Raw genomic sequence first — 27317 nt, 5'->3', positions numbered from 1 at the left:
GGCTAAATTTTTACTCACCAGTGGCTGATGGGTGTGTCGAAATTTTGACCTTGGATATCATTTAATAGGATATGAGAGAATATTTTTCCTGTTAAGTGAACCTGTCTTGACTGGTTCACTTTAGAGTAAATAACCCCAATATTCACTGAATAAGCCACAAAATGTATTCTGTGATGGTAGTAACCATCACTGGGAGCAGAAGGACACTTTACAATGATTCCGTAATGGCTCCTATGTCTCAGTCACCCTGTGCCCATTATAGGTGCAGGGTATACTGTTAAAAAAGTTTTGCCTGCTCTCCTGTAGTGCTGAGGAAGGCTACAAACAAGGTGGATGTGGCTATGGAGCCTGTGTAGCGCCCTCTGTTGGTAACAGCAAGGTTGGTTAATTTGCATCTTCAGGCAGATTTGCTAATTCTGCAGGCAGGAGAGATATAATAACTTCCTGTATATTTTGTGACATGTTAATGTTATTTGAATTTTATTATGTTTGTCACAGCAATGTATGTGTAATCATCATATGGGCAAGTCCCAAGAAAAATAAAGGTTTGCATGTTAGTTCCTTTTGGAACTTGGTTCCCGTGTTGATTTTTAGGGATCCCAGTGACAGAATCTTTGGACCTGTTGGCTGGTTGCAGGATCCCTCCAGCCCTGGGATAATTCAAGAGAGCTAGACCTGAGAGCCGCAAGTACCTTTGTAAAGGCAATAGAAATTACATTGCAGGCAGAAGGGACAATATCTGCCTGGAAGAAAGACTGCAGCAGCATAGGCAGATGGGACGATACCTGCCTGGAAGAAGGGATGCAGTGGAATAGGCAGAAGGGACGATACCTGCCTGAAAGGATATCTGCAGCCTGGTCGGGTAGAAGAGCTCCAGAAGGACCACAGTCAAGCTGCGGCGACTGGGGCACAAGCGCTTCAAGGTCCCGGTTCCAGCTAGGGAGCGAGTTTGGCTAGGGTACCCAGCCAGGGTACAGGGAGCTCAGTCACATATTCAATGTAAAATGATGAGATATTAACTCCTCTCAGATAAAGCACCACGCCTTTAAAACTCCGTTTTGGTCTGCCCGATTCATTGCCAGCATGCCAACGTTTCAACAAAGTGACCTATGGCTTACAGCGTCAGCTAGGGAATTACCATAACATCCAGAAAAAGTACTGTGGATAAAAGAAGGATCACAAGAGTTTACGCTGCAGAATTGATTGATATGTGGGGAAACACCTATTTTAAATACATTTTTCTGCCAATCTATACACTCTGTTAGCACTATGTATATACAGGATTTTAAGCTCTTTAAAAAGAGCATAGGTCGTAACTAGCATGACGGGAACCTTTTAACAATATGGATGGTTTCAACCATGTTCTGAAAATTGGAAAAACATAAGGTAAATCTAAACACTAAAATTTTGTTTTATGAGGAAAAAAATGATTTAGTTTACTCCAGAAGCATCTAATCTATGTGGTTCAAGATGCTGTGGTAAATTACACAAAGTACTTTCTATGGATGGTTGCTAAAAATATTTTATAACAACCTTTTGAATATGAGGATGAGCTTTCAATTTTAAAATCAGTGGCCCTTTAACACTTTTGCCAGATGTTACTTTTTTTTATAAAGAGCAAATGATACGTGTCATGTTGAAAGTTTATATTTCTCATTCACAATATGATGTATAATACTGATGTGATTACTGATATGAAAGGTGCAGGTAAAACAAACAAACAAACAAACAAACTGCACAGAATTGGGAGGATTTTCTTGAGATAATCTTCCCATCAAATCAATATCACTCTCCTTCTGCTTCTACGCAGAGATTTACAGGACAAAGAGATTTGCACTAATAGATTTTCTGTGCCAAAAAAAATTTGATTTAAAGGACCACTCTAGTGCCAGGAAAACATACTCGTTTTCCTGGCACTAGAGTGCCCTGAGGGTGCCCCCACCCTCAGGGTCCCCCTCCCGCCAGGCTCTGGAAAGGGGAAAGTGTTTAAAACTTACCTTTTTCCAGCGGTGGGCGGAGAGCTCTCCTCCTCCGATCCTCCTCTTCTCCTCCCCGTCGGCTGAATGCGCACGCGCGGCAAGAGCTGCGCGCGCTTTCAGCCGGTCACATAGGAAAGCATTCATAATGCTTTCCTATGGACGCTTGCGTGCTCTCACTGTGATTTTCACAGTGAGAATCACGCAAGCGCCTCTAGCGGCTGTCAATGAGACAGCCACTAGAGGAAATAGGGGAAGGCTTAACCCATTCACAAACATAGCAGTTTCTCTGAAACTGCTATGTTTATGAAAAAATGGGTTAACCCTAGAAGGACCTGGCACCCAGACCACTTCATTAAGCTGAAGTGGTCTGGGTGCCTAGAGTGGTCCTTTAAATCTAAAGAATATAAAATGCATTTTTTGTAGCTGCAGAAAATGTACTAAACGTACACGTGACACATCATCATTCGATCTCCTTCTCATTCAGCCTATCTGTAAACTCTGCATTAGAAGGCCAATTAACACAGATAATGTATGTTTATTCAGATTTAGTAGAGTGTTGTCGCATGAATAGGACTCACAGAAGGAATGTACATCTCCCACTTCACCATATCACTTTAACAAATGCAAAAATGCTTAAAACTCTTGTATGATTTTCTAACAGTGCCTATGTATTTACAGCTCGTCGGTGTCCTAAATTTAAACCAGTAAACATTTCATTGTGATGACACTGGGAAGGATGACAATGTTAGAACAGTAGCACTACATTCCTAGTGTCAACAGATTGTGGTCCATGCCTGCGAAACACTTTTATCCGCATCTATGCCAAAAATATACATTTCACAACAAGTCTGGGCAGAGAACATTGTTTGGGCCAGTGAGGCAGACTTCAAACCCTCTGCCACTGTTGCCTTGAAATCCGAGAAGTTATTTTTAGCCGGCATAGAAGGGCCAAATTCGTTTGATGTGTATTATAAGGGAAATACAATGTCTGTGCAGATTATGCTGGTCCACTTGTCTCTAGGGTCATATATTACACACACAGCAAAGAATGCCCATATATTTGCTATGAACATGAGAAAACTGCTGATGAGAATCTGTGCAAAACAGGAACTACATCAACACATTTTAGTATGAGTATTACACAGATACATACCGGTAAATGGTGTATTATGGAACAATAATGACATCAAGAGATTCTGTTGAATTCATAATAAAGCACAAAACAGAAGATCAAGTGATGTATTAATGTCTCCAAAGCCCCAAGGCAGCATTATTTTTTACTAATACACTCACCACTATTATGAATTTATTGCATATTTTTTGTTAGTATAGAGGTAAATAAGTAGTGTAGGGGTTAATATTTGACAGTGATATTGTGTAGTGTACTGTGGCAGGGGTTAAATGGACGGCTTCATTGTAAGGTAGGCTCTAGTATACACATGCAGCGCACACACAAATTAGTGGGAGTTGCAGTCCCAGCGACAGCTATTTCAGCTTCAGGCACTGCTCAAGGGCGTTCATTTCGAACACTTTGCCTCAAAACGGTTCATATATGTACCACTCTGCTCATGCAGTATGGGATTCCAACATGACTTGCATTTTGAAGTAACAATTAAATATAAAAATAGCTGATTAGTGCATTTTCAAATAATAAGCAGCATGAATTTAATACTTAAAGGGAACTCATACTCCTGAAAATAACAATTGCTCTTTTCTCCCTTCTGTCCACCACTTTGCTGATAAATAAATTTAAAGAATGACCACTTAACTTATTTCTAGCATCACAACAACTCAGCTGCAGCTGCCCACCCTGCCTTTAAAGATGTCCGTATGCCTGCTGAAGGAATTGACTGGAGGTGCTATCAGATTCGCAGATGGAACTTTATTTGGTCTGGAAAAGGAAGCACCTCTAGTGGCTGTAAGGAAAACAGCCACTAGAGATGGGTTTAAGCCTTCAATGTTTTACATTGAAGGGTTAAAATGAGGCTGCCCACTGCACACTGACCACTTCAATGAGATGAAGTGTTCTGTGTGATTAGAGTGTTCCTCTAAGTGAAATTGGTTGTACACAAAGAAAAAACAATTCGATATTAAGAGAGAAAAAATATTTCTGTCTAAAGCTTGCATTTTAATTACTAGTTGATTCAAGGGTTCAGCTTATATTTGCATAACTGGTCTGCCTTAACTGATCCAAACATCATGATGATAGGATACATAAAAACAAGACCGGTGTCCAGACTGCAGTCAAAGATCTTTGTTAACACATAAACTAAGGAATCACCAGTATAACAATAGTTTAACTTTTAAGCTGTTACTTCAAAGGAAATAATAAGGGGGTAAAATGGCAATAGTTATAGGGCAGATGTTTTGCAAAGAGCGCCACATCGGGGCTTTAAAGGGACACTTTAAGCACCATAACTTAAGTTTAATTAAGTTTTTTTTTTGCATTCTCATTGCTCAATTATCTGCCATTTAGGAGTTAAATCACTTTGTTTATGCAGCCCTAGCCACACCTCACCTGGCTGAGACTCACACATCCTCCCTATACAATTTCTGAGAAAAAGAAAAGAACATTTTTGTAGCTTTTCTTATTGCACAGTGTGTTTTAGAATTTCTTAGCTCCTGCTCTGTAAATAGCACGAAAGAGTCTTCATAAGCTTCCTGTGTGTAATTAAAGTTCAAATAACATAGCAGGAGATGAGAACTTCTAAAGTAAACATACTGTGCTGCAAGTTCGGACTGAAAATGAAACCTTTTTCATGGAAGTTGTGAAAAAAGAAGGTTTAAGTATGTACTCTCTGTGCCATATGTCTGTTGTAGTTTTGGCAATAGTCTAGTCTGCACTGCATTGACACAATGCCTGCCCTAATATACTTCAAATCGTGCAGGCAATATGATCCATGCACCAGGCAGAAAGTCAGAAAGCAAAATCGCACACACCTATATATTTTACGGGGGAGGTCAAGGTGACATATTCTACAATTCTTTAATAAAGCAACAACATGGTTATATAACTGGGATGCAAAAAAAACACATATGGCTATCAGCATAGTTTGCAAGTTGGTGTTTACTTGTTATACATGCCTTTGGAACATGAGGATTAAATTCCACAGCGCGATGTATAGCTTCTACCGCATTCATTTCTGCTGTAGTGAGCCCTCTCCTAAAGGCAGTTTCTGGGGAGAATCTACAAAGATAACAGGATATTAATAAGACATAGCAGCCTTTCACATTCTACAATTTGTTTTGTTTCTCATTGAGCGACAGCTTACTGGTAACAATGCAGACAATTTTGAAATCATTTTCAGGTTGGTGAATTATTAAGGGTATAAATCCTAACGAAAAACTCGGTTTAGAATAAATAGTCCCAGCAAAATGTAGTAATTTAGGTTCTGGGGTCCTCTATCATATGATCAATCTAGATTACAATCTGTAAAAAACATGATATGAACTCTTAATTGGTACAGAACATGCTATATTGGTATGATGTCTAAATCTTCCTAGATCACCTGGAAGCTAGAGCTGTACCAAATTAAAAAGAACTACTAATGCAATGCAAACTCGGTCCAGTAGGTGGTGCTGCAGAGTACAATTTTGACTGACCTCAGTATAGGTATTATAAGGGGTTATCAATACTAGACTTGTACACAATTCCTTTTAATCTGTTCCCGAATTAATCGATCCAGCCAGGATTTACACGACAGATCGATTAGTTTGAGCTTGTATAACAGGAATTTCATTCGTAAAAAAGATTTCTAAACAAGTATAATAAATAATACCAAAGATAAGGAGGGTATTCTCGGACCATAACAACTACAGCAGACTATAATGCTTATAGAAGCTGCAGTGTTCCTTTAAGGCTTTTAAGAATTCGACTGAAGGTCTTAATTAACATATTGAAAATATAACCATGCAAAAAAATATATATATATTTTATTGAAGGATATGAAGCCATTTATTATCACATAATTATTTGCCTCCTTTTTAAATCATAATGATAACCAAAATCAAAAAGTTTACATACCCTTAAATGTTTTTCCTTTTTACAGACACACAAGGAGACACACACAGGTTAAAATGTCAATAAGGGGGAGGGGGGCGTGGCTTGGCGCCGAACGAGTATGGCCACCTGATTCAAGAGCTCTGTGCCCTGCTGTCCTAATCAGCCTCACTCCGCGCTAACCAGGACCCCATGCTATTTGCCTCACTCCCTAAGAAAGAAGACCTCCAGACAGTCCTGGCAGAAGTAAAATCTACTCTCGAGCAGAGATCGCTACACTCCGCACCTCACTGGTAGAATTAGAGGGGAGGATGAAGGCCCTAGAAACCGCAGGCCCGGCAGCCACGTGTCCAGCAATGCACGTGAGCAACAACATGAGCAGTAGGCACAAGATTAGAGTGCGGGGGCTGCGCGAATCGCAATGCTGAGAGGATCAGAGGGAGAAGTTGATTCCACTGTTTAACCTCATCATCAACAGGCCTCCTGATGCACGCCTGTATATAGATAGAGCACACTGTGACCTCCGCCCGAAACCACCACCAATTGCTCCACCGAGTGATGTAATTTGCTACATACAAGATTTTCAACTGAAAGATGACATCATGAGACGGGCAAGAATGGAGAGGTCCTGGAGATTCAGAGGCCAGAATGTGGAACTATACAACAATTTCTCACCTCACCTTACAAACGAGACATGCCCTCCGACCCAACACAGTTGCGCTGCAGGAACACCAGATCAGATATCGCTGGCAATTCCCATTTGCACTCACAGCACGAGAAGGCAATGTGGAAACCACTATTAGAATACCAGCAGATGTCCCCATCTTCCTGGACACCCTAGTACAGCTACCTATTCAGGTACGGGACTAGTCTTGACTGCCCTCTCAACGAAAGGAATGTGGGCATACCTGTGGCCCTAACATTCACTGCAGAACAGGGCTTGGGAGTGGCCCCACCAGAATGATGGACGCCGGGTACACATTACATTTCCCATGCACTTCCTACCTAAGACGTCTACACCTAGACATATCTGGACAGAGCCTGGAAAAGTACACCCACAGAAAAGACAGAAGGACACATAAGCACCACAGATTCTCAAACAAACATTTTCCGTTGGGTTTTCATGCCACCAACCCGAACTTGAAAACGAAGGGGACAACAATCCTCTTCTCTGTCGAAGTCCCATTCCAGAGAGAAGCAGAAATCTCAGACCCAGAAGGCAGATACCTCTTCTTAAAGGGCACAATACACACCTCACGCCACACACTCACTAATATATATCCCTTAAACAAAGGACAGAACCCCTTTCTCACACAAGCCCTCTCGACACTGGAATCCTTCAGTGAAGGCACCCTAATACTAGGAGGCGACTTTAACGCTCCCCTAGAACCCTGACAAGATACATCAACGGGCACCTCGACCCTTCCGGGCCACGTTCTCAGAGGCATGAGATCAACCTTACACCAATTCCAGCTGTCCTACTGCTGCCGCACCCTACACCATTCCGAGAAAGATTAATAATTCTACTCCCCACCCCATAACTCCTACTCACGTATTGACTATTTCTTCATTCACCACCGTCACATAGATGACCTACTCTCTGCTACAATAGCGCCAATAACCTGGTCTGATCACGCACCAGTTATCAGAATCACCTCACCCACGACCTTTCAGAAACAATGGGTATGGAGACTCAATGAGTCCTTGTTGGAAGACCCCCTGCTCAGGATCAGTCACTTCTTCCTCACGAACACAACCTCGGACAGTGTGTGACTGTCTGCCTGTGTGTGTATGTGTGTGTGTCTGACTGCCTCTGTGTGTGTATGTGTAGCCGTCTTCCTGCGTGTGTATGTGTGGCTGTCTGAATATGAATGTGTCTGTGACTGTCTGCATGTAAGTATGTGTGTGTAAGACTGTGTGTGTGGCTGTGACTGTCTGCATGTAAGTATGTGTGGCTGTGTGTGTGGGGCTGTCTGCATGTAATTGTGTGTGAGTGTGTGTTTATCTGCCTGATCCTGTGTATGTGACCATCTGCCTGCGACTGTGTGCATGTGGTGGATTTGACAGTGTATATGTCTAACTATGTGCATCTGACTGTGGGACTGTGTGCACATAACTCTGCAAAAAATATACACCTGCATTCACACATAGGCCTAAATGCATATTTTTATCTGAATTAAATACCCATCACACACAGCCAATAAACCCAGCACAAATATCCCATACAACCAATACACGCATATCACATACAGTTAATAAACCCATTACAAATATCACACACAGCCAACACATAGCATACATATCACAACCCAGTCATAACACGTATCACATACACAGACAACATAAACATTACATAATATTATAGTGAGATGTATTACAGTGAAGCTCTGGTATATAAAATGCACATTACTCTGTGTTTTATAGTTAGGGAGCTTGGTGATACACTAATAGACACATTACTTAGAGTTGTATTTTGTAGTGTATGATCTTGTCACAGAGCTCCACATTACTGGGAGTTTTATTGTTGTGAAGCTCTGTAATAAATGGAAAAGTAGCGCATTACTAGAATTTTTTATTCCAAAGAGGTCAGGGTAAATACGTATAATCCAGAGCTCCAAAGCAAAAACACTCACAGTATTATGTGACATACTGAGTCTGCTCCTCTGTAATGTAGGGGAGGCAGTCTGGCACTTCTGTTAGCTGTAGACCATAAGTACCATATTTTTCGCTCCATATGACGCACCACACCATAAGACGCACCTAGTTTTTAGAGGAGGAAACCCAGAAAAAAATAATATTCTGAACAAACTGTCCCATAGTGTTGCTTACTATGGGACAATTTGTTCGGAATATTTTTTTTTTCTCCCCTGTCCCATAGTATTCCTTACCACTCCCCTCTCCTGTCCCATAATGATCTTTAAACCCCCCTCCCCTGTCCCCTAGTGATTTTTACCCCCCCCCCCCCTTCGTCTGTCCCATAGTGATTTTTAAGCCCTCCTCCCCTGTTCCATAGTGTTCTTTAACCCCCATCCCCTTGTTCAAGTGTTCTTTAACCCCCTCCTCCCCTTGTCCAATAGTGTTCTCCACCCTCACCTTGTCCAATAGTGTTCTCATCCCATAGTGTTTCCCCTCCCCTCATTCCATAGTGTTTCTCTCCCCCCCCCCCCCCCATAGTGTTCTCCTCCCCTCCTCTTGTCCCATAATTACTTACCTGTCTTGTAGCGTGGGCCGGCTTAACAGCGCGCACCGCAGTACAGGAACGTCAATTTCAGGTTCTGGTTTCCGGCGGGACTAAAAGGAAGTGTGCACACTGAGCACGCTGTGCTGCCGGCCCACGCTACAAGACAGGTAAGTAAAGCTTCACATTCGCTCCATAAGACGCACAGACATTTCCCCTCACTTTTGAGGGGGAAAAAAGTGCATCTATGGAGCGAAAAACACGGTAGCGGTCTTCCTAGCTCGGGATGATCAGAGCGGTGCCGCAGATTACCAGAGGACACTCCAATCCCTGAGCTTGCGAGACAGTTACGCATGGTCTGTACCCAGTGGAGGGGCAGACCAGATTCAGATCAGCATGCCCCTCTCCTAACTAGGTAACAACAGGAAAGGAGGAATAAATATTTGTTTTTAAATCATTATTAATTGAATAAATCCCCCATACAATCACTACACTCCTATACACACACACAAACACTATACATGGATGACGGGCGGGGTAGCGCTGTGAAGATTTTTCGCACAGGGCGCCTAAGCCGTCCCTGCATGGAGGCACACAACGCCATGTCAAATTCCGACGTGACATCAACGTGCTCCACCTTCACATTGTTTCAAGGAGTAGCGGGAGAATCCGCTTTGGAAAAGTATGCGGACGGTGCCATTGGGGGTATACCAGATTCTGGCCTCGAGTCGCATACTGGCAGCGGCAATGTGAATGCAGTTTGGGACTGGGATTTAGGGTGGGACGCTGTTTTCTTTTTTTAATATTGCATTTTGTCTAAACAAACCTATGTATGAAAATGTAAGTTGTTTTTTTTTTGCGGCCCACATAAACTTTAACCTTGTTTATTTGGCCCGTGCTAGCCTTTGAGTTTGACATGCTTGCTCCAGTGGTTACAGGAGAAAAAAAAATGAAGGTTCTGGAGTGGCCATTACAGTCTCCTGACCTTAATATCATCAAGCCACTCTGCGGAGATCTAAAACATGCGGTTCATTCAAGACAACCAAAGACTTTGCATGACCTGGAGTCCTTTTGCCAAGACGAATAGGCAGCTATACCACTTGCAAGAATTATGGGCCTCTAGACAACTATTATAAAAGACTGCATGCTGTCAATGCACAGTATTAAGTACTAAGGGTATGAAGACTTTTGAACAGAGATCATTTCTTTTTTTTCCTTGTTGCCATGTTTTGTTTTATGATTGTGCCATTCTGTTATAACCTACAGTTGAATATGAATCCCATAAGAAATAAAAGAAATGTGTTGACTGCTCACTCAGGTTTTCTTTAAAAATGGTACATATGGGGGCGGGGCTTGGACGCCATCATGGCAGGTCGCAGGCAGATGGAACTCCTGCCTAATATCGGGGAAAAAAGAACTCTAACGGGGGTAAATCACCGCAAACCTGACTATACCCACAAGCCTAATCTACGCCCGCACAGTGGGTACAACCTCGGAGCGGATTATCACCCCTTCACCCGTGCACAACAGCTGCGACCTCCACTCTTCTGTGGCCAGGAGCCGACGGGAGATGCGGCCGGTCTCTACGTCGGGGACGACCCGGGCTCTCAGACCAATGATCAGTCTGTGCCCCGTACTCCCCCCCCCCCCCCCCCGGGCCGGTGGGGGTTATCCCAGCCCCCACCAGGAGGCTACTTACCTCGGCAGAGCACCTAGGCGGCAACAGAGACAACGCCACGCATGCGGCCTATTCTAAAATGGCCGACGAAAAAGCAGCAAAGTCCAGCTTGTGAGACAACAGCTGGGAAGCAAGATTCCGGCAAAAGTTTGACTTCATGTGCCAGCAGTACTGGAAAGGCTGGGGAACAGCGGAAACCACCCGTGATGCCTGCACCTCAGGTACTGCCCCCAGACAGGGTCCCAGGGCATCGGCACCCACCGCCTGAAATGAGTACCTGGAGGGCCCAAGCAATAATCCGCAGCCTACAATCCGGGAGGAAGAAGAGGAATAGTGAGGAGGTGCACAGGGCTCCATCGAGCAGACCCGCCCGCCAAACACCCCTGCCGCAAGCACCTAGACCACCCAAGCAGGGAGCAGGCAAAGCTTTGCACCACAGACGCCCCACACAGAAGCAGAAACACAGACCTACCAGAAGACGAACAACCGACAAGAACCTCAGTTACTCCTCCGGGAAGAAAGACTCATATCCAACCCGGAAACTACAAACCCGGGGCGCATCGATGCTACCTTCCAGGAAGGCCAAGAACAAGCGAGACGCCAGGCGCAAACCACACCTCGCATTGCCACAAAGATGCAACCAGGCGATCAAGAGAAATCCCAGGGAAGACATGGATTTGCCAAGCCGAGGTATTGGCTGACAGTGCCACATACCCTGGAGCAAGGTACCCATGTCCCCTAAAGGACTTGCAGTTAAACCCCAGCCTGCCTGTACCAAAATAGATGTTAAACTGATATCATAGTTACTCACAAAAAATAAAATAAAAAATGGTACATATATTACCAAGAGTATGCAAACTTTTGAGCACAACTGTAGGTCAAGAAGAGATAACTTGGTTAATGGGTTACCGCTGTAGTGGTTATGATGACAGAAGTGCCCCAGAAATTAAAGTTGCACAGAATTGACATTAGCGGGGCCAAAACACTTGTTCTGGGCTAATCAATACTGACAAGTACGTAAATATATTAAAATATCAACATTTATTACATAGAAAGAATAAAAAGCAATACTGGACAATAAGAGACCAGAGAACAAACACCAACCACTGAGCTAACAAATACAACAATGTAACAAACAACCCTGGGTCGCGACTCCTAGGGCTGAATATACTTGCGGCTCCAAATGCAATAGTGGTGATGAAGTCTCTGGACTGCTGTATAAAGGCTCAACGCGTTTCGTCCTGTATTTTTCGGGACTTCCTCAGGAGCTGTAGATGCTGTAATATCTTCTCCAAATTGCTCTCTTCTTATACCTTTTCCCTGTGTGTGTTTGTCCAGGATCTTTTGGCAACTGCACAGCCCTCTAGGGTAAGGAAACCAGTTTCAAAGGCATCTGGCCTGTTTATTTTCTGTTGGCAAGAAGTCACTGGATACAACAGGATACAACGGGATACAACGGGATACAACGGGATACAACGGGATACAACGGGATATATTCAGCCCTAGGAGTCGCAACCCAGGGTTGTTTGTTATATCGTTGTATTTGTTAGCTCAGTGGTTGGTGTTGGTTCTCTGGTCTCTTATTGTCCAGTATTGCTTTTTTTTCTTTCTATGTAATAAATTTTGATATTTTAATATATTTACTTACTTGTCAGTATTGATTAGCGCCCTCACTAGGGGGGATTTGCACCCTCCCCTTTTTTTCCTCTTATTTCTTGTTTCTTAGGCTTTACTGGGGTGAGCCTATTTGATTGGCAGCTTTTCACCTATAGAACACATCTATTTGCACCTTGTCTCTGGATTCATTTCTATTTTATATTGGACTTGTTCTGGGCTGGCTGATGAAACATGAATGACGCTGATGAAAGAGTTAAACCTCTGGCAGTAGAAAGGTTCTGTATGTGCAGTGTTTCACAGCAAAATTATACACAGGCAGACTCCAGGCACCATGACTACTTCAAATCACTTAAGTGGTTATGGTGCTTGGAGAAACCCTTTAATCTGGAAACAAAATAGATTCAGAGCACTTCTACATAATATATGGTAGAAACCATAGCAAGTGTGCATAAAATAAAGCTAAAATACACAGGGATATACCCATACTGCATTACTTGTTTTGACTGTTATTAATGGTTAGTCTTTCAAGAGACGCTCCTAAAATGCGTATGTTTTATTGAAATTATTAACACGGGTAAAAAAATCTGCAGTTTGATCATTAACCAAAATGTACATGAAGAAAGTTATCCATAGGAGCTTAAGTACATTATGGGTAGATTGGATATGTACAGCATCTCCACTGAGCACTGTGGGAAGACCAGAACTGAATAAAGAACGTAGCCATTTCCCCATTTGTATAGATTTTCAGCAAACTAGAGTGTTTGGAGTGTGTTGTTTTTTTTGACAGCTTATAAAAGTGCTGGAACTTTCCTGATTGCTGGCAGAAAAACCTCAATGGCAGTCAGTCAGAGATTTAAGGATGTTTTCTTCCATGAGCTCCACAAAAATAATAAAAGTGGAAGGCGCACTGAGCTAAAGGGCACGTCTTTCCCCCATCTTAATGTGGTGGACTATAGCTCATTGAGAAGCATTGGAAAGTCACAATCTTGTGTGCACTCTACGTGACTCCAGCACAGAGCCTTCACAATAAGAAGCGGATTGGTAATTTCCCCTGGGAATAAGAGACTTGCAATGGTGCAGCGAGCAAGTCTCCAGTTTTTGCAAAAGCTGTAGACTCCCTTTGCTCCCCCTACCTAGGGCCGGTGCGTCCATAAGGCGGCTGCCTTAGGGCGCCCGAGCAGGGAGGCGCAAAAATCAGAATCCCCAGCCATCGACCAGGGATTCTGGATTTTCTACAGCCTACCTTGCCCTTGCACTCCCGGCTCCCTCCCTTACTGTACATGGAGGTGAAGTCTGTGCTGCCCTCTCCTGATGATGTCAGGAGGAGGGCGCGACTTTCACCTCCCCCAGAGTCCCCTGCAGTCTGATGCTGGCGCACCTGGTTCCCTCTGTAGGCTCCAACATGGCGGTGCCCGTGCAGTGGAGCCAATTTGTATGGGCCAATTTGCTGCAGATACAGGGAAGTACAGGAAGGGAGACAGAACAGCCTGCATAGTAAGTAATATTCAGTGTTACACTAACATTCTTGCCAAACTGGAAAAATCATTGGTCAATGCTGTATGCAATGCTACTTAGAAAAGCATGGTTTATGCTGACATTTTTGCTTACTTTATGCACTGATTATCTGCAAGAACATATTGTATTGTCACATAATGACAGTGAAGGACATATAGGAATGTTAGGTGTCTCAATAAATCTTTGATTTGTTTCCTTGTAGAGTCTAGTGAAAGTGGATGTACGTTCAGGCAGCCCAGTCAGTCCACGAAGTCATTTCCTGTGGCCATATTCACCAAATACCCCTCACCTCCCTCGCTTAATTCAAATGTAGTCATCATGCAGCTTGGCAGAATGTCAGGTATGGTTCTCAAAATGTGCTAGTTCTATGAATTACATTATATGGATTAATAGTTCTGTGAGCTGTTTAACAGGTGTTCTATACACTATGTACTATCGTATAAAAGTTTTGCAAAGGTGTGGTATGTAACCGGCCGTTAATGAGACCTTAAAGTCCACGCAATCACAAGTACAATATAAAAGAAATGGTTGAAAACACCCAAAATTAAAAAGGAAGGCTAGAAGCAAATAAATACTCACTTGGATTCCAAAAACCCTGAATTAAGTGCAATTATTTTAGAAATAACAATAATAAGCATCCAAAATTAGTTTATTAAAAAACAAATCTGAATAGGTCAAACTCAAGGATAGCCCTAAATTTAATTTCAATAGGTGCTGCATTCCCTAAGGTGGTTACTTAATAAAGAGAGACTAACCGGATAGTGTTCACTTTCTTAATCGTTTATTTTTAAAAGTTAAAAACTCATTATCACAATAAATATAGGCATATTTAGGGACAAATCACCAGTGGTGTCCTCAGAGTTCTCCAAACAACCCTAGTCACACCTCCACTTGTGACTTGCAAAGCCTTCCTAAACACTACATGTAAAGAGAGATCTGATGATTAACCTTCCTTTATCGTACATTCTGGAGTGGACCACTAAGGCAGTGTTTCCCAACCCAGTCCTCAAGGCACACCTACCAGTCCAGGATTTAAGGATTACCCAGTTTTGTCTAAGGTGTTTTTAGAAAAAAAAGAAAAAACACCTTAGACAAAACTGGGTAATCCTTAAATCCTGGACTGGTAGGTGTGCCTTGAGGACTGGGTTGGGAAACACTGCACTAAGGGACATGGAGGGGAGAGGAACACTAAGGGACAGGGAGGAGACCACTAAGGGACAGGGAGGAGACCACTAAGGCACAGGGATATGGAGGGGAGGGGAACACTAAGGCACATGGAGGGGAGAGTGGCACACAGGGGGGGCTGAGTGGGGAGAAAGACACACAGATGGGGCTGGAGATGTAAGAGGCACACAGAAGGGCCTGGGGGTGAAAGACACAGAGGGGCTGGAGAAGAGGAAAAAGAGACACAGAGGGGGTAAGGGGAGACAGATGGGCTGGGGGGTGAAACAGAAACACATAATTGAGCTGGAAAGAGTAAAAGACACAAATAGGCTGGGAGAGAAGGAGAAACACAAAGGGGCTGGGGGGAGTAAGACACACAAAGTGGGGTTGTAAGAAATACACAAGGGAGGTGTAAGACACACAATGGGGAACAATAGGGCATAAGATACACTAAAGGGGGTAAGACATTCAAAAGAGGGGTTAAGAGGCACACAGGTGAAGATGCTTTTTTTTTAGGGGACGGGGGTGCCAAAATAATCTTCGCCTATGTACCCAAAAATCCTTGCACCGGCCCTGCCCCTACCACCACAAAAAGGCATGCTATTTAGTAAATAGTTTAAACAATTAACAAAAAAATTCAGTGGTCAGTTACTTTAAAGGAAGACTTCCCTGGCCAGATACAAAATAAATTAAAATAACTGTTTAGTAGATATACCTCCAATGAAAACTGGCATGCATTTAATTATGCTTTTTTTTTTTTTTTCAATTGGGGGCAAAACTAAAAACAGCTTGCAAATCCTGCATTTCTATTGTCTGCTGCTTTTGCAAGCCCTCCCCTTCTAACTCCACCCAGACTTTCTGTGGCTGTCCAATCACAGATTTCTCCATGCAGCTCAATGAAAAGTGTTTGGAAGCCAGGTGCTCTGGACAAGTGCTGCCTCTTGAGTTTAGCTCCACTGAGCTAACAAAACCAGGAAGTAGCAGGACATGTTAGTTTTAAAGGTAAGGGGTGTTACTACCAGGTTAATTTATAAAAGGGTACTGTACATTTCTATTTAACCCCTTAAGGACACATTGTGATGTAATTCCAGTAAAATACAAGTTTAGCAGGCTAAGATTGCCACAAGGCATATGTATGTATATGTGTTTGTAGCACACGTAGCTAAGATACTGTTATCACTGTACTGACCAGGTGCAGGAATGTAAGAACTGGAATTACGCGTCCCTCTCCTTTGTATCAGATGAGCCACGTGGTTAGACCGGATGGATGAGTTTAGACTCTATTTATTAAATAGGTTAAGGGTATGTGTGGGTGTAGTTAATTGTGGGAGGAGCTACAGTGCTATATAAGGAATGTACTCTATGTATTCAGTACTCAGACTTTGCTGTATTTTGGTGACGCTAGTCCCTCTGAGTCCCGATCGGTGATCCAATAAAGAATCTCTTCCTTCCTGAAGAAACCTGTGTCCATCTCTCTGTGCTTGGCTTCCGTCAGTTTCTCCGGTATCATTTGGTGCGTTGGCCGGGAAGCTCATCGTTCAACGGTAGCTGAGAGGCAGAGGCGTGAGACGGTCTATCTTTGCCCACGTTCTCTACGGCTGCACCCCTGAACTTCTGCGTGGACCTCCCTTCGTCTCGGCGCCACTGGTCTGTTGTCCAGGAGATCATCGGCCTCTACGTGAGAAGTGCTGGGGTGTCCCCGTCGATGAGTGTGAACTCAGGTTCAGGAACGAGGAGGTAAGACAACTGCTGTTTTAGACGGCAGGACCCACTAGGGGTATACCGATTGTGCGGTAGGCCCAAAGGGGTTTTGAATCTGTGTATCTGCCCCCTCTGTCGGAGGGAAGGAGCGAAGGCGCACCGCTCGATCGAACGCTCTTTAGTCAGACCGTTTGATTTGGTTAGTCAGGCGGGGTCCTGGTGTAAATAGCCCTAGCCGGACACCGGTGTCTTGTCTAGACTAGCGTTCTAGGGTGTATATTACGTTCGCTAGGTCGGAGGGACCGGGAGACTAAGCGGCGCCTGTGTAAATTCGGTTCGCTAGTTCTCATCCTATCTGGGCTAAGTGGGAAGGCGTGTAAATTTGGAACCCACTAGACTTTTGATAGTGCGACTAAGAGGCGCCTGTGTAAATTCGGTTCTCTAGCTCGCTATATATGTGGTGATTGGGCAGTGTGGCTAACCAAAACGGGTGTATATAGTTTTAGGTAGTCCATTCAAGGTACTGGCCAATAGTTTAGTTGGGAATTGTAAATGTGTTAACGATTGTTTTAGTAAAGTGTATATCTTGTTAGATAGCGCGAGCTCAGCCGTCTAGCGAGAGTGTTAATAGTGTGTTGCTGTATTATAGTGCACGGTACCATAACCCTGTATATTTACTGACATTATATAATAAGTACTAATCATTGTCGTCCATTGCATGTTTAACACCATAACCACTAATAATTGTATTGTGACCTTAACTTGTGCTTTGACCTATGCTAACCGTACTGTAACCGCTATTTGTAAAAGACGATGTTACTGGGGTGTGTTATAGACGGGTAATTCGTATATAGAGAATTATAGCGTGGGTGACTGTATAGTTACGCCAAAGGGCATAATATTGATTATATAGTGACTGGTGTAACAGCTGTGTGTGTACGGGAATTCCCTGAGTGTTTATTGTTATTGTGTACGTTTCACTTGGTAACCGTACCACGTGGTGCTGTTGCCAGAGGAAACGGGTGTGACTGTTGAATAGTACGCGTGTATAGTATTCGTTGTCGACGACGTTCCATTGTTAAGTATGGGTGCGTCGCAGTCAACGATTCCGGATCCCTTAGGATTTGACTGCAGAGTCAGGACCTGGTCTCCTCTTCATAGGCTTAATCTACCATCCTAATTTCGAGGAATCTGGGGATATCCATCAATTTGATGAGCTTGAAAACTACAGATATTCTGTAAGTGCGATATAAACTCAAGGGGACACCTATGGTTTAACGTTAATCCCCTATGAGCGCTTTCTTTTATTTCTTTATAGGTCTAGATATATTCTGTTTTATCTTATATGGATCCCTTAGGATGTATGGTTAAGAATTTTAAAAAGGGATTCAAAGTTTGTGATTTTGGGGTAAAGATGTCTCCTGTACGTTTGGTCACTTTGTGTACTAGGGAGTGGCCTACTTTGGTTGCGGCATGGCCGCCACGTGGCAGTTTGGATCCAACTCTGGTACAGCGCTTACACGTGGCTGTATCGGGTAGGCCTGAACTTTACGGCCAGTTTCCTTATATTGACTGTTGGAGACAGGCCGTAAATGACTCGCCAAAATGGCTCCAGACATGCCACGAGGAGCAGTGTCGCCTCATGGTAGCTAGGACTTGCTCGTCCACTAGGACTGGTGTTAGGCCCATTTTGGACACGCCCCCTGAGTCCGAGATCCCTTTGCCGCCCCCTTACTTTCCGTTAAGAAGAAGTGACGCAAACGCAGGAAGTCCTGCACCCCTCCCCTCATTACCCTCATCCACTTCCGCTTCCTCCTCCAGTACAGGATCCACCCCCCCTCGTACTAAATCTCCCCTTCCGGAACCAGAATCCACCCCCATTAGAAACGAATATCCTGATTTGGCGCCACTTCAGACTTCCGGTCAAGCTTCATCTAGCTCGGCTCGAAGTGTTTTATTTACGACCTTTTCCCAAAACCGACCTCCCACATCCCCATACCCTATCTCTCCCCGACCGGAACCCATGACTGACGCCTCTCTACGTAGCCCCATCCAAACCCGACAGTTGACTGGTGCCCAACAATTAAAGCACTATCAGATGCCTCTTCGTCTGAATCCCGGGTCAGCTTATATCGATGCCGCAGGTCAAATGGCACACGCTGACCCAGTCTTCGTATATGTCCCATTTACCACAACTGATCTTTTAAACTGGAAGAAGTGCTGAAAAACCGGTTCTTAAAAGTCGACTCTGTACATTGGGAGGCCACGTAGTAAAACACCAATTCCTTTATATGCCTGAATGTCCAGTCCAATTGCTGGGACGTGATATGCTATCAAAATTACAAGCGCAGATTACGTTCCTACCAAATGGAACAACATCCTTAAAGTTTAATGGACCTTCAGGTATTATGACTTTATCCGTACCAAAGGAAGAAGAGTGGCGACTTTATACAGTGTTGACTAGCCAAAACCCTAGGAGTGATGAGACATTGTTTAACAAACCAGGAGTTTGGGCAGAGAACAACCCACCAGGACTGGCCCGCAATATTCCACCAATAAAAATTGAACTGAAACATGGGGTTTATCCAGTGAGCCTAAGACAATATCACATTCCGCAGAAGGCTAAGAAGAACATCCAATCCTATCTGGATAAGTTCATACGGTATGGTATCCTAAAATTCTGTACTTCCCCCTGGAACACCCCATTGCTGCCTGTTCAAAAGCCCGGTACAGATGAGTATCGACCTGTACAGGACTTAAGAGCAGTCAATGATGCGGTTGTTAGCATACATCCAGTTGTACCCAATCCATATAACCTGCTTGCTTTAATTCCGGGCGGGGCTACTTACTTCACAGTCTTAGATCTCAAAGATGCCTTCTTTTGCCTCCGAATTGCCGCAGAAAGCCAATGTATTTTCGCTTTCCAATGGGAGAACGCTGCAACGGGCTCAAAACGCCAAATGACTTGGACAAGACTGCCCCAAGGGTTTAAAAATTCACCTACCCTATTTGGTTCAGCTCTAAGTCAAGATCTACTGGATTTCGAGTCTATCCCAGGAGAATGTGTATTGTTACAATATGTAGATGACTTGTTGATAGCAGCAGTTACAAAAGAAAAATGTCAGCAAGCAACGCACGATCTACTACATATTCTCTGGAAGGCAGGATACAAGGTGTCCAGGAAGAAGGCTCAGTTGTGTTTGCCAACTGTCAAGTATCTGGGATTCCATATCTCTGAAGGTCAAAGGATTATGGGGCCAGAGAGAAAAGAAGCTGTCTGCCAAATACCAATACCCAAGAATAGAAGACAAGTGCGAGAATTCTTGGGGGCAGCAGGCTTCTGTAGGATATGGATTCCCAGCTATGCGATACTGGCAAAACCTCTGTACGCAGCCATCAAAGGTACAGAGCACGACCCCTTCTTATGGACCCAAGAACAGCAAACGGCATTTGAAGATGTGAAGAAGGCTTTGATGAGTGCCCCAGCATTAGGTCTACCTGATCACACACGACCATTCTACTTATATGTACACGAGCAAAGAAGAATGGCTGTGGGAGTATTGACACAGTACTTGGGATCATGGCAAAGACCTGTTGCCTACATGTCTAAGCAACTGGATGCAGTGGCCAGCGGACTTCCACCTTGTCTAAGAGCCGTAGCTGCAGCCGCCCTGCTAGTAGCTGAAGCCGATAAACTCACTCTGGGTCAAGAACTTTATGTACGAGTCCCACATGCAGTACAGACGTTGTTGGATTACAAAGGAAATCATTGGTTTAGTAACAGCCGTATGACCAAGTATCAAGCAATGTTGTGTGAAAACCCAAGAGTGCATTTAGAGACTGTAAACACCTTAAATCCAGCTACCCTTTTGCCGCAACCTACTGAAAGTCAACATGATTGTTTGGAAGTAATGGATGAAGTATTTTCAAGTAGACCAGATCTTCGTGATTTTCCCATCCAGAACCCCGATGTTCAATATTACACCGACGGCAGTAGTTATGTGAAAGAAGGGATCCGCTATGCAGGATATGCAGTGACAACAATAGACAAGGTGATAGAAGCTCGGCCACTGGCGAAAGGAACATCAGCACAAAAGGCAGAATTAATAGCACTAACACGAGCGTTACAATTGGCTGAAGGTTTAAGAGTAAATATCTATACGGACTCTAAGTATGCGTTTTTAACCACTCATGCCCACGGAGCTTTGTATAAAGAAAGAGGACTACTGAATTCAGAAGGCAAAGAAATCAAGTACGCAGCTGAAATCCTACAACTATTGGAAGCAGTGTGGGAGCCGAAAGAAGTCGGTATCATACATTGTCGAGCGCATCTGAGAGGAGATGGTGATGTAACCAAGGGAAATCGGATGGCAGATAGTGCAGCTAAGCGTGCTGCTGAATCAGGAAGACAGGAGTATGTGGGGCATATAGCTGCTCTTATACCAACTCCACTGTCCCAATGGACTCCAGTTTATACAGCTCAAGAAGAGGAGTGGTTAAAGACTGAACCGGGAAAGTATTTGGAGAACAAGTGGTATCAGCTAGAAGATGGAAGAATAGTCATACCAGCATCACTAGCGGTAGAAATTGTCCAAAATTATCACAACGGGACACATTCTGGGAGAGACAGTACTGAAGAATCTCTCAGGAAACATTTCTACATACCAAGATTGTCCAACTTGACTCAGGCCATTGTACGCAGATGTGTAACGTGTGCTAAGAATAATGCAAGACAAGGACCAGTAAAGCCACCAGGAGTCCAGTTTATGGGGGGACTCCCCATGTCCGATCTACAAATAGACTTTACAGTAATGCCTAAATCGGGTGGACATCGTTACCTGTTGGTAATTGTGTGCACCTATTCAGGCTGGGTAGAAGCATGTCCTACTCGTACAGAGAAAGCAGGAGAAGTTGTAAGATTCCTGCTACGAGAAATAATACCCCGATATGGACTACCCTGTTCTATAGGATCGGACAATGGTCCAGCTTTTGTTCATCAGTGCCTACAACAACTGACTCATATGCTTGGTATAAAGTGGAGGCTTCATACTGCATATAGACCCCAGAGTTCTGGTAAGGTAGAGAGAATGAATAGAACTATAAAGAACCAGTTGGCTAAAATGTGTCAGGAAACCCAACTTAAGTGGAACGTTCTCTTACCCATAGCTTTATTGCGAATCCGCAGTACCCCTACCAGAAGGATGGGCCTCTCTCCTTTTGAAATCATGTATGGGCGACCACCTCCCGTACTTGGTAACTTAAGGGGGGACTTGAGTCAGTTGGGAGAAGGAATTACCCGGCAGCAGGTTGTAGAGTTGGGTAAGACTATGGAGGAGGTACAGAAATGGGTACAAGATAGATTACCTGTGAATATTTATCCCCCTGTTCATAGTTATCATCCAGGAGACCAAGTGTGGATTAAAGAGTGGAATAATGTACCGTTAGGGCCCAAGTGGAAAGGTCCTTATGTTGTTCTTTTGTCTACCCCTACAGCGATAAAAGTAGCCGAAGTAACTCCGTGGATACATCACTCCAGGGTTAAACCAGCAGCAGTCGATTCTTGGCAAATTACAGCAGATCCAGAGAATCCCTGCAAGATCCGGTTGAAACGCACTACTCAGTCGGAGTAACGAGGAATTATTGTGGATTACAAATTTTATTGTTACAGGTGTGAGTGAGAAGGCCATAATAAAGCCTGTCCGCTTACCAACACATAGTGTATAAGCCAGGAAAGTCTCGAAGGGACACCTGTGAAGACGAGCAGAACTCCATTCCCTGCAGCCCTCACATCCTGGAAGCTGAGGTTCCATCGCACGGACGAAGACTGAGGATGACGGCGAAAGATGTGCTTTTGATTGTGTTTATTTATATGTGTTTTTATATTCAGGAAGGTAGAGGTACCGACACTCCTAGCTGTGAGGTATGCATTAAGACTACGAGAACAGGTAACCATATTTCCCAAACCCTAATTTGGCATTCACAATACGAATGTAAAGGAGAGGTATCAAGATGTAGATACCTAAATATAGACTATAGTGTGTGCCATTTAGGAGTAGGAGAACCTAAGTGCTTCAGTCCAGAGTATCAACCTCGTACAATTTGGTTGACTCTCAGGAATGGAGATCCTCAGGGGACCCTAATTAATAAGACGGTGTTAGAATCCGTACATTCTTCGGGTGTTCTGCTATTTGATGCATGTAAGGCGATATCAAGTGGTAGAAAACCGTGGAATGTATGTGGGGATCTTAGATGGGAGAGGACGTATGGGTCTAATGATAAATATATTTGTCCCAGTAGTAAAAATAAATATGTGAGTCCTAGATGCCCAAATAAAGACTATAACTTTTGTCCATATTGGTCTTGTGTGGGGTGGGCGACTTGGGGACAGACAGTAGATAAAGACATGATAGTGACTAAGTTGCCGACTAGCCCTTATTGTAAGTCTATGGAATGCAACCCAGTCCATATACTTATTAATAACCCCGACAAGTTCCTAGATAAGTATGGAAATTTATTTGGGTTTCAGATATACGGGACGGGTTTAGATCCTGGGACATTATTGTTTATAGGAATAGAGACTGATACGGTATCCTCCCAGACTCATCAAGTATACCATTCCTTTTATGAAGAGATGAGTATAGATAATAAGATCCCCCATAACGCTAAAAACCTGTTCATTGACCTAGCTGAAAGTATTGCCGGTAGTCTTAATGTTACCAACTGCTATGTGTGTGGAGGTACTAACATGGGAGACCAATGGCCTTGGGAAGCAAAGGAGGTAATGTCCGGTTCTGAGGCAGTTGACCAACTAATATCTACACAAGCCGATTATCATTTGAGTGTTAGAGGTAAATCTGAGTGGAGATTAAAGACCTCCATCATAGGTTATGTTTGCATAGCAAGGAAAGGAATAATGTATAATACTTCTGTAGGAGAATTAACTTGTCTAGGGCAAAAAGCTTATGATGATGATACTAAAAATACAACTTGGTGGTCGGCTTCAAATGTCTCAGAACCATCTAACCCGTTTGCTAGATATGCCAGTTTAAAGGATGTGTGGTTTGATTTATCCATCACATCTACCTGGAGAGCCCCAGCAAATTTGTACTGGATCTGTGGTAAGAAAGCCTATTCGGAGTTGCCACAGGACTGGGAAGGGGCATGTGTGTTGGGTATGCTCAAACCATCCTTCTTCTTGTTACCGATTGAAACAGGTGAGACTTTAGGTGTTAAAGTGTATGATGTGAATCATAGGAAGAAAAGGGGACCCTTAGAGATAGGCACCTGGGAAGATAATGAATGGCCTCCCCAGCGTATCATAGATTATTATGGGCCAGCCACGTGGGCAGAAGATGGTACCTTTGGTTATAGAACCCCAATTTATATGCTCAACCGTATTATAAAAGATTACAGGCGGTGGTTGAGATTATTACTAATGAGACCTCACAAGCACTCAATCTTCTAGCGAAGCATAATACCAGGATGAGGACAGCAGTGTACCAAAATAGATTAGCCTTGGATTACCTTTTGGCAGTAGAGGGAGGTGTATGTGGGAAGTTTAACCTGAGCAATTGCTGTCTTCAAATAGATGACGAAGGGCAAGCAATAGCTGAGCTTACTAGCCATATGGTTAAACTAGTGCATGTGCCTACTCAGGTATGGAAAGGGTACAATCCAAGTAGTTGGTTTGGTAGCTGGTATGAGTGGTTTGGAGGGCTTAAGGCAGTGGTAGGTGGAGTCCTACTGATTTTACTGTTGTGTCTACTCCTACCGTGTCTTATACCCTTAGTAGTTAGGTCTGTGCAAAGCCTGATAGGAAGTATAGCAGAGAGGAAGGCTGCTGCACAGATAATGGCGATATATAAGTATAAGGCTCTAGATCAAGGAGAACCAATGCAGGAAGATGAGTGTTAAAAGATTCACATCATAAGATAAGTCTGGTCTGGTTCATGGTAACCTGAGGTATATGCAAACCAAGGTTAAGTGATGCCTCAAGTAATTGTGAAATATCAGAGGCATCAAAGGGGGGAATGTGATGTAATTCCAGTAAAATACAAGTTTAGCAGGCTAAGATTGCCACAAGGCATATGTATGTATATGTGTTTGTAGCACACGTAGCTAAGATACTGTTATCACTGTACTGACCAGGTGCAGGAATGTAAGAACTGGAATTACGCGTCCCTCTCCTTTGTATCAGATGAGCCACGTGGTTAGACCGGATGGATGAGTTTAGACTCTATTTATTAAATAGGTTAAGGGTATGTGTGGGTGTAGTTAATTGTGGGAGGAGCTACAGTGCTATATAAGGAATGTACTCTATGTATTCAGTACTCAGACTTTGCTGTATTTTGGTGACGCTAGTCCCTCTGAGTCCCGATCGGTGATCCAATAAAGAATCTCTTCCTTCCTGAAGAAACCTGTGTCCATCTCTCTGTGCTTGGCTTCCGTCAGTTTCTCCGGTATCAACATGACATGTGTGACATGTCATGATTCCCTTTTATTCCAGAAGTTTGGTCCTTAAGGGGTTAAATGTGCACTTTTTGCAAAATCAAAAAACACAAAAAAAGACACTTTTCACACAAGCTATTTAATAAGCTAAAGTGTTTTAGGGGGTTGGATAGTCCCTTTAAGGACTAATCACTAAATAACTCCATTATAACAAACAAGCCATTACAGATCTATCAAAATAAATGTCCCATACATTAAACAACTGTAGAGCAATGTTGAACTGTTAATAAGCAGAACAATACACCGACATTGGATATTCAGTGACTGAAATGTGACTTCACTGGCTCTTAAGTGGATAAACTTACAATATACCAACTAATAAGTGACAATCTAAATTCCAACATTATACATTTAATATCCAGACTACTCACCTTTCGGAAACTGCTCTGGCTTTTAACAATGCAGCTGTGTAACATATTGTTGCTGATTTGGGTAGACTGATATCTGCAAAAAAAAAAAAAATGCCCATTTGTTTATATGCTCTCACCAGTATTTCAAACTTACAAAAACAATTATTGCAATGGGGCAATGAGAAACTTCAAATTATCCCATGCTCTGTTGCAATCCAATTAAAAAATACCAAATAGGGAATGTAAGAAGCAAGATGGTCTTGAATAACCGTACATACTCATAATGAATAATTGAACTCTTTTGATGCATAAATTGTCTTGCAATGCTAAAAGGTTGTGATTATGAGTATGTATTGTTTTTCTGACTCCTACCAAAAATAATTACATTTGTTTTTAGATGTAATTTAGAAATGAACTGAAACCAAAATATTATCACATGAACATAACTGGCTGTATCACTCATGGTACTAAACCTATTTAATCAAGCAGTTTGAAAGGGCAAAACTGTTATTCCAGACATCAATGAGATTTAAAAAAAAAAAAAAAAAAAGCCGAAGATATCTGTCCGAGCTAGGTCTCACAATGCAGAGCAATCAGCAGATGCTTGACTACTTACAAGGATGCACCATAAAAACTACAGGGAGCTGTAGTAGTTATGGTTCCTCGAGTGTTTCTGTAAATATGAAACATCATGATTGGTATGCACAGTTAAAGGGACACTATAGTCACCAAAACATCTTCAGCTTAATGAAGCAGTTTTGGTGTATAGATCATGCCCCTACTGTCTCACTGCTCAATCCTCTGCGATGTATGAGTTAAATCGCTTTGTTCATTCAGCCATAGTCACACCTCTCTGCATGTGACTTACGCAGCCTTCCTAAACACTTCCTGTAAAGTGACATCTAATGTTGAAACTTTTTACATTTAGAATTTGTTTCCTGCACTTTTAGTAGCCTGCTAGACCATGCAGGAGCCTTCTGTATGTGATAAAATAAAATTTGAATAAAAAAAAAAAACCTGGGGCGTGGCCTGACTGTGAAGCTGTACAGTCGCACATGTTATGGGCTCCTGGGCCTGGGCCTGAATACCGGCTGGAATCAGGGGCAATCTGTGCAATCCTGAACCCTAATCTACTACAAATTGCTCTGCAGAAGCTGGCGACCTGGGGGATACCCAACACGCCTAGAATCCCTGCTGGGATGACTGACCTGAGGCCTGGGGACTGCACCAAGCAGGGCAGGGGAGAGACGGCCGCTCTCCCGGCCCACAAACACATGCAGCACCCGCAACGCAAAGCTGCTCCCCCCCCCTTAGGACCGGTGGGGGTTATCCCGGTCCAAACAGCCTCGACCAGCATACCTCGGTGGACCTTCCACGCAGAAACCAGCCCCAACCACGCACCATGCCTGCAGGCAGCCCGCCACACAAAAATGGCGGACGTGCAGCCTGATGGAGGAGAAAGGTCAGTGGAATGCAGCCCCAGCACAAGCGACTCACTAACCATCCGCCTGAACGACCTGTTCACAGCCTTCTGGGCACGAATTATGGCCCGGCAAGTGACGGAGCAGCAGAGCAGGAGCATGGGGGGCCAACAAGACAACGCCGACCGGAGAGGGACTGGGCCACC

The 27317-nt window shown here is 43.5% G+C and overlaps 1 protein-coding gene across 1 annotated transcript in view; it reads right to left on the bottom strand.

The window, feature by feature from the left end:
- The window catches only part of ST7L (suppression of tumorigenicity 7 like), a 156254-nt gene that overhangs the window by 83355 nt on the left and 45582 nt on the right, over positions 1-27317 (bottom strand). Inside the window, exons 10-11 of the mRNA XM_063450783.1 lie at positions 25712-25784; positions 5064-5166 (exon numbers count right to left, since the gene is read on the bottom strand). Coding sequence (XP_063306853.1) covers positions 5064-5166; positions 25712-25784 — 176 coding nt within the window. The remainder of the gene's footprint in view (positions 1-5063; positions 5167-25711; positions 25785-27317) is intronic.

This window comes from Pelobates fuscus, chromosome 1, assembly GCF_036172605.1.
Source record: "Pelobates fuscus isolate aPelFus1 chromosome 1, aPelFus1.pri, whole genome shotgun sequence".
NCBI classification, from domain to species: Eukaryota; Metazoa; Chordata; class Amphibia; order Anura; family Pelobatidae; genus Pelobates; species Pelobates fuscus.
Note: the sequence above shows the minus strand (reverse complement) of the source record. Positions and strands in the feature narration are given on the sequence as shown.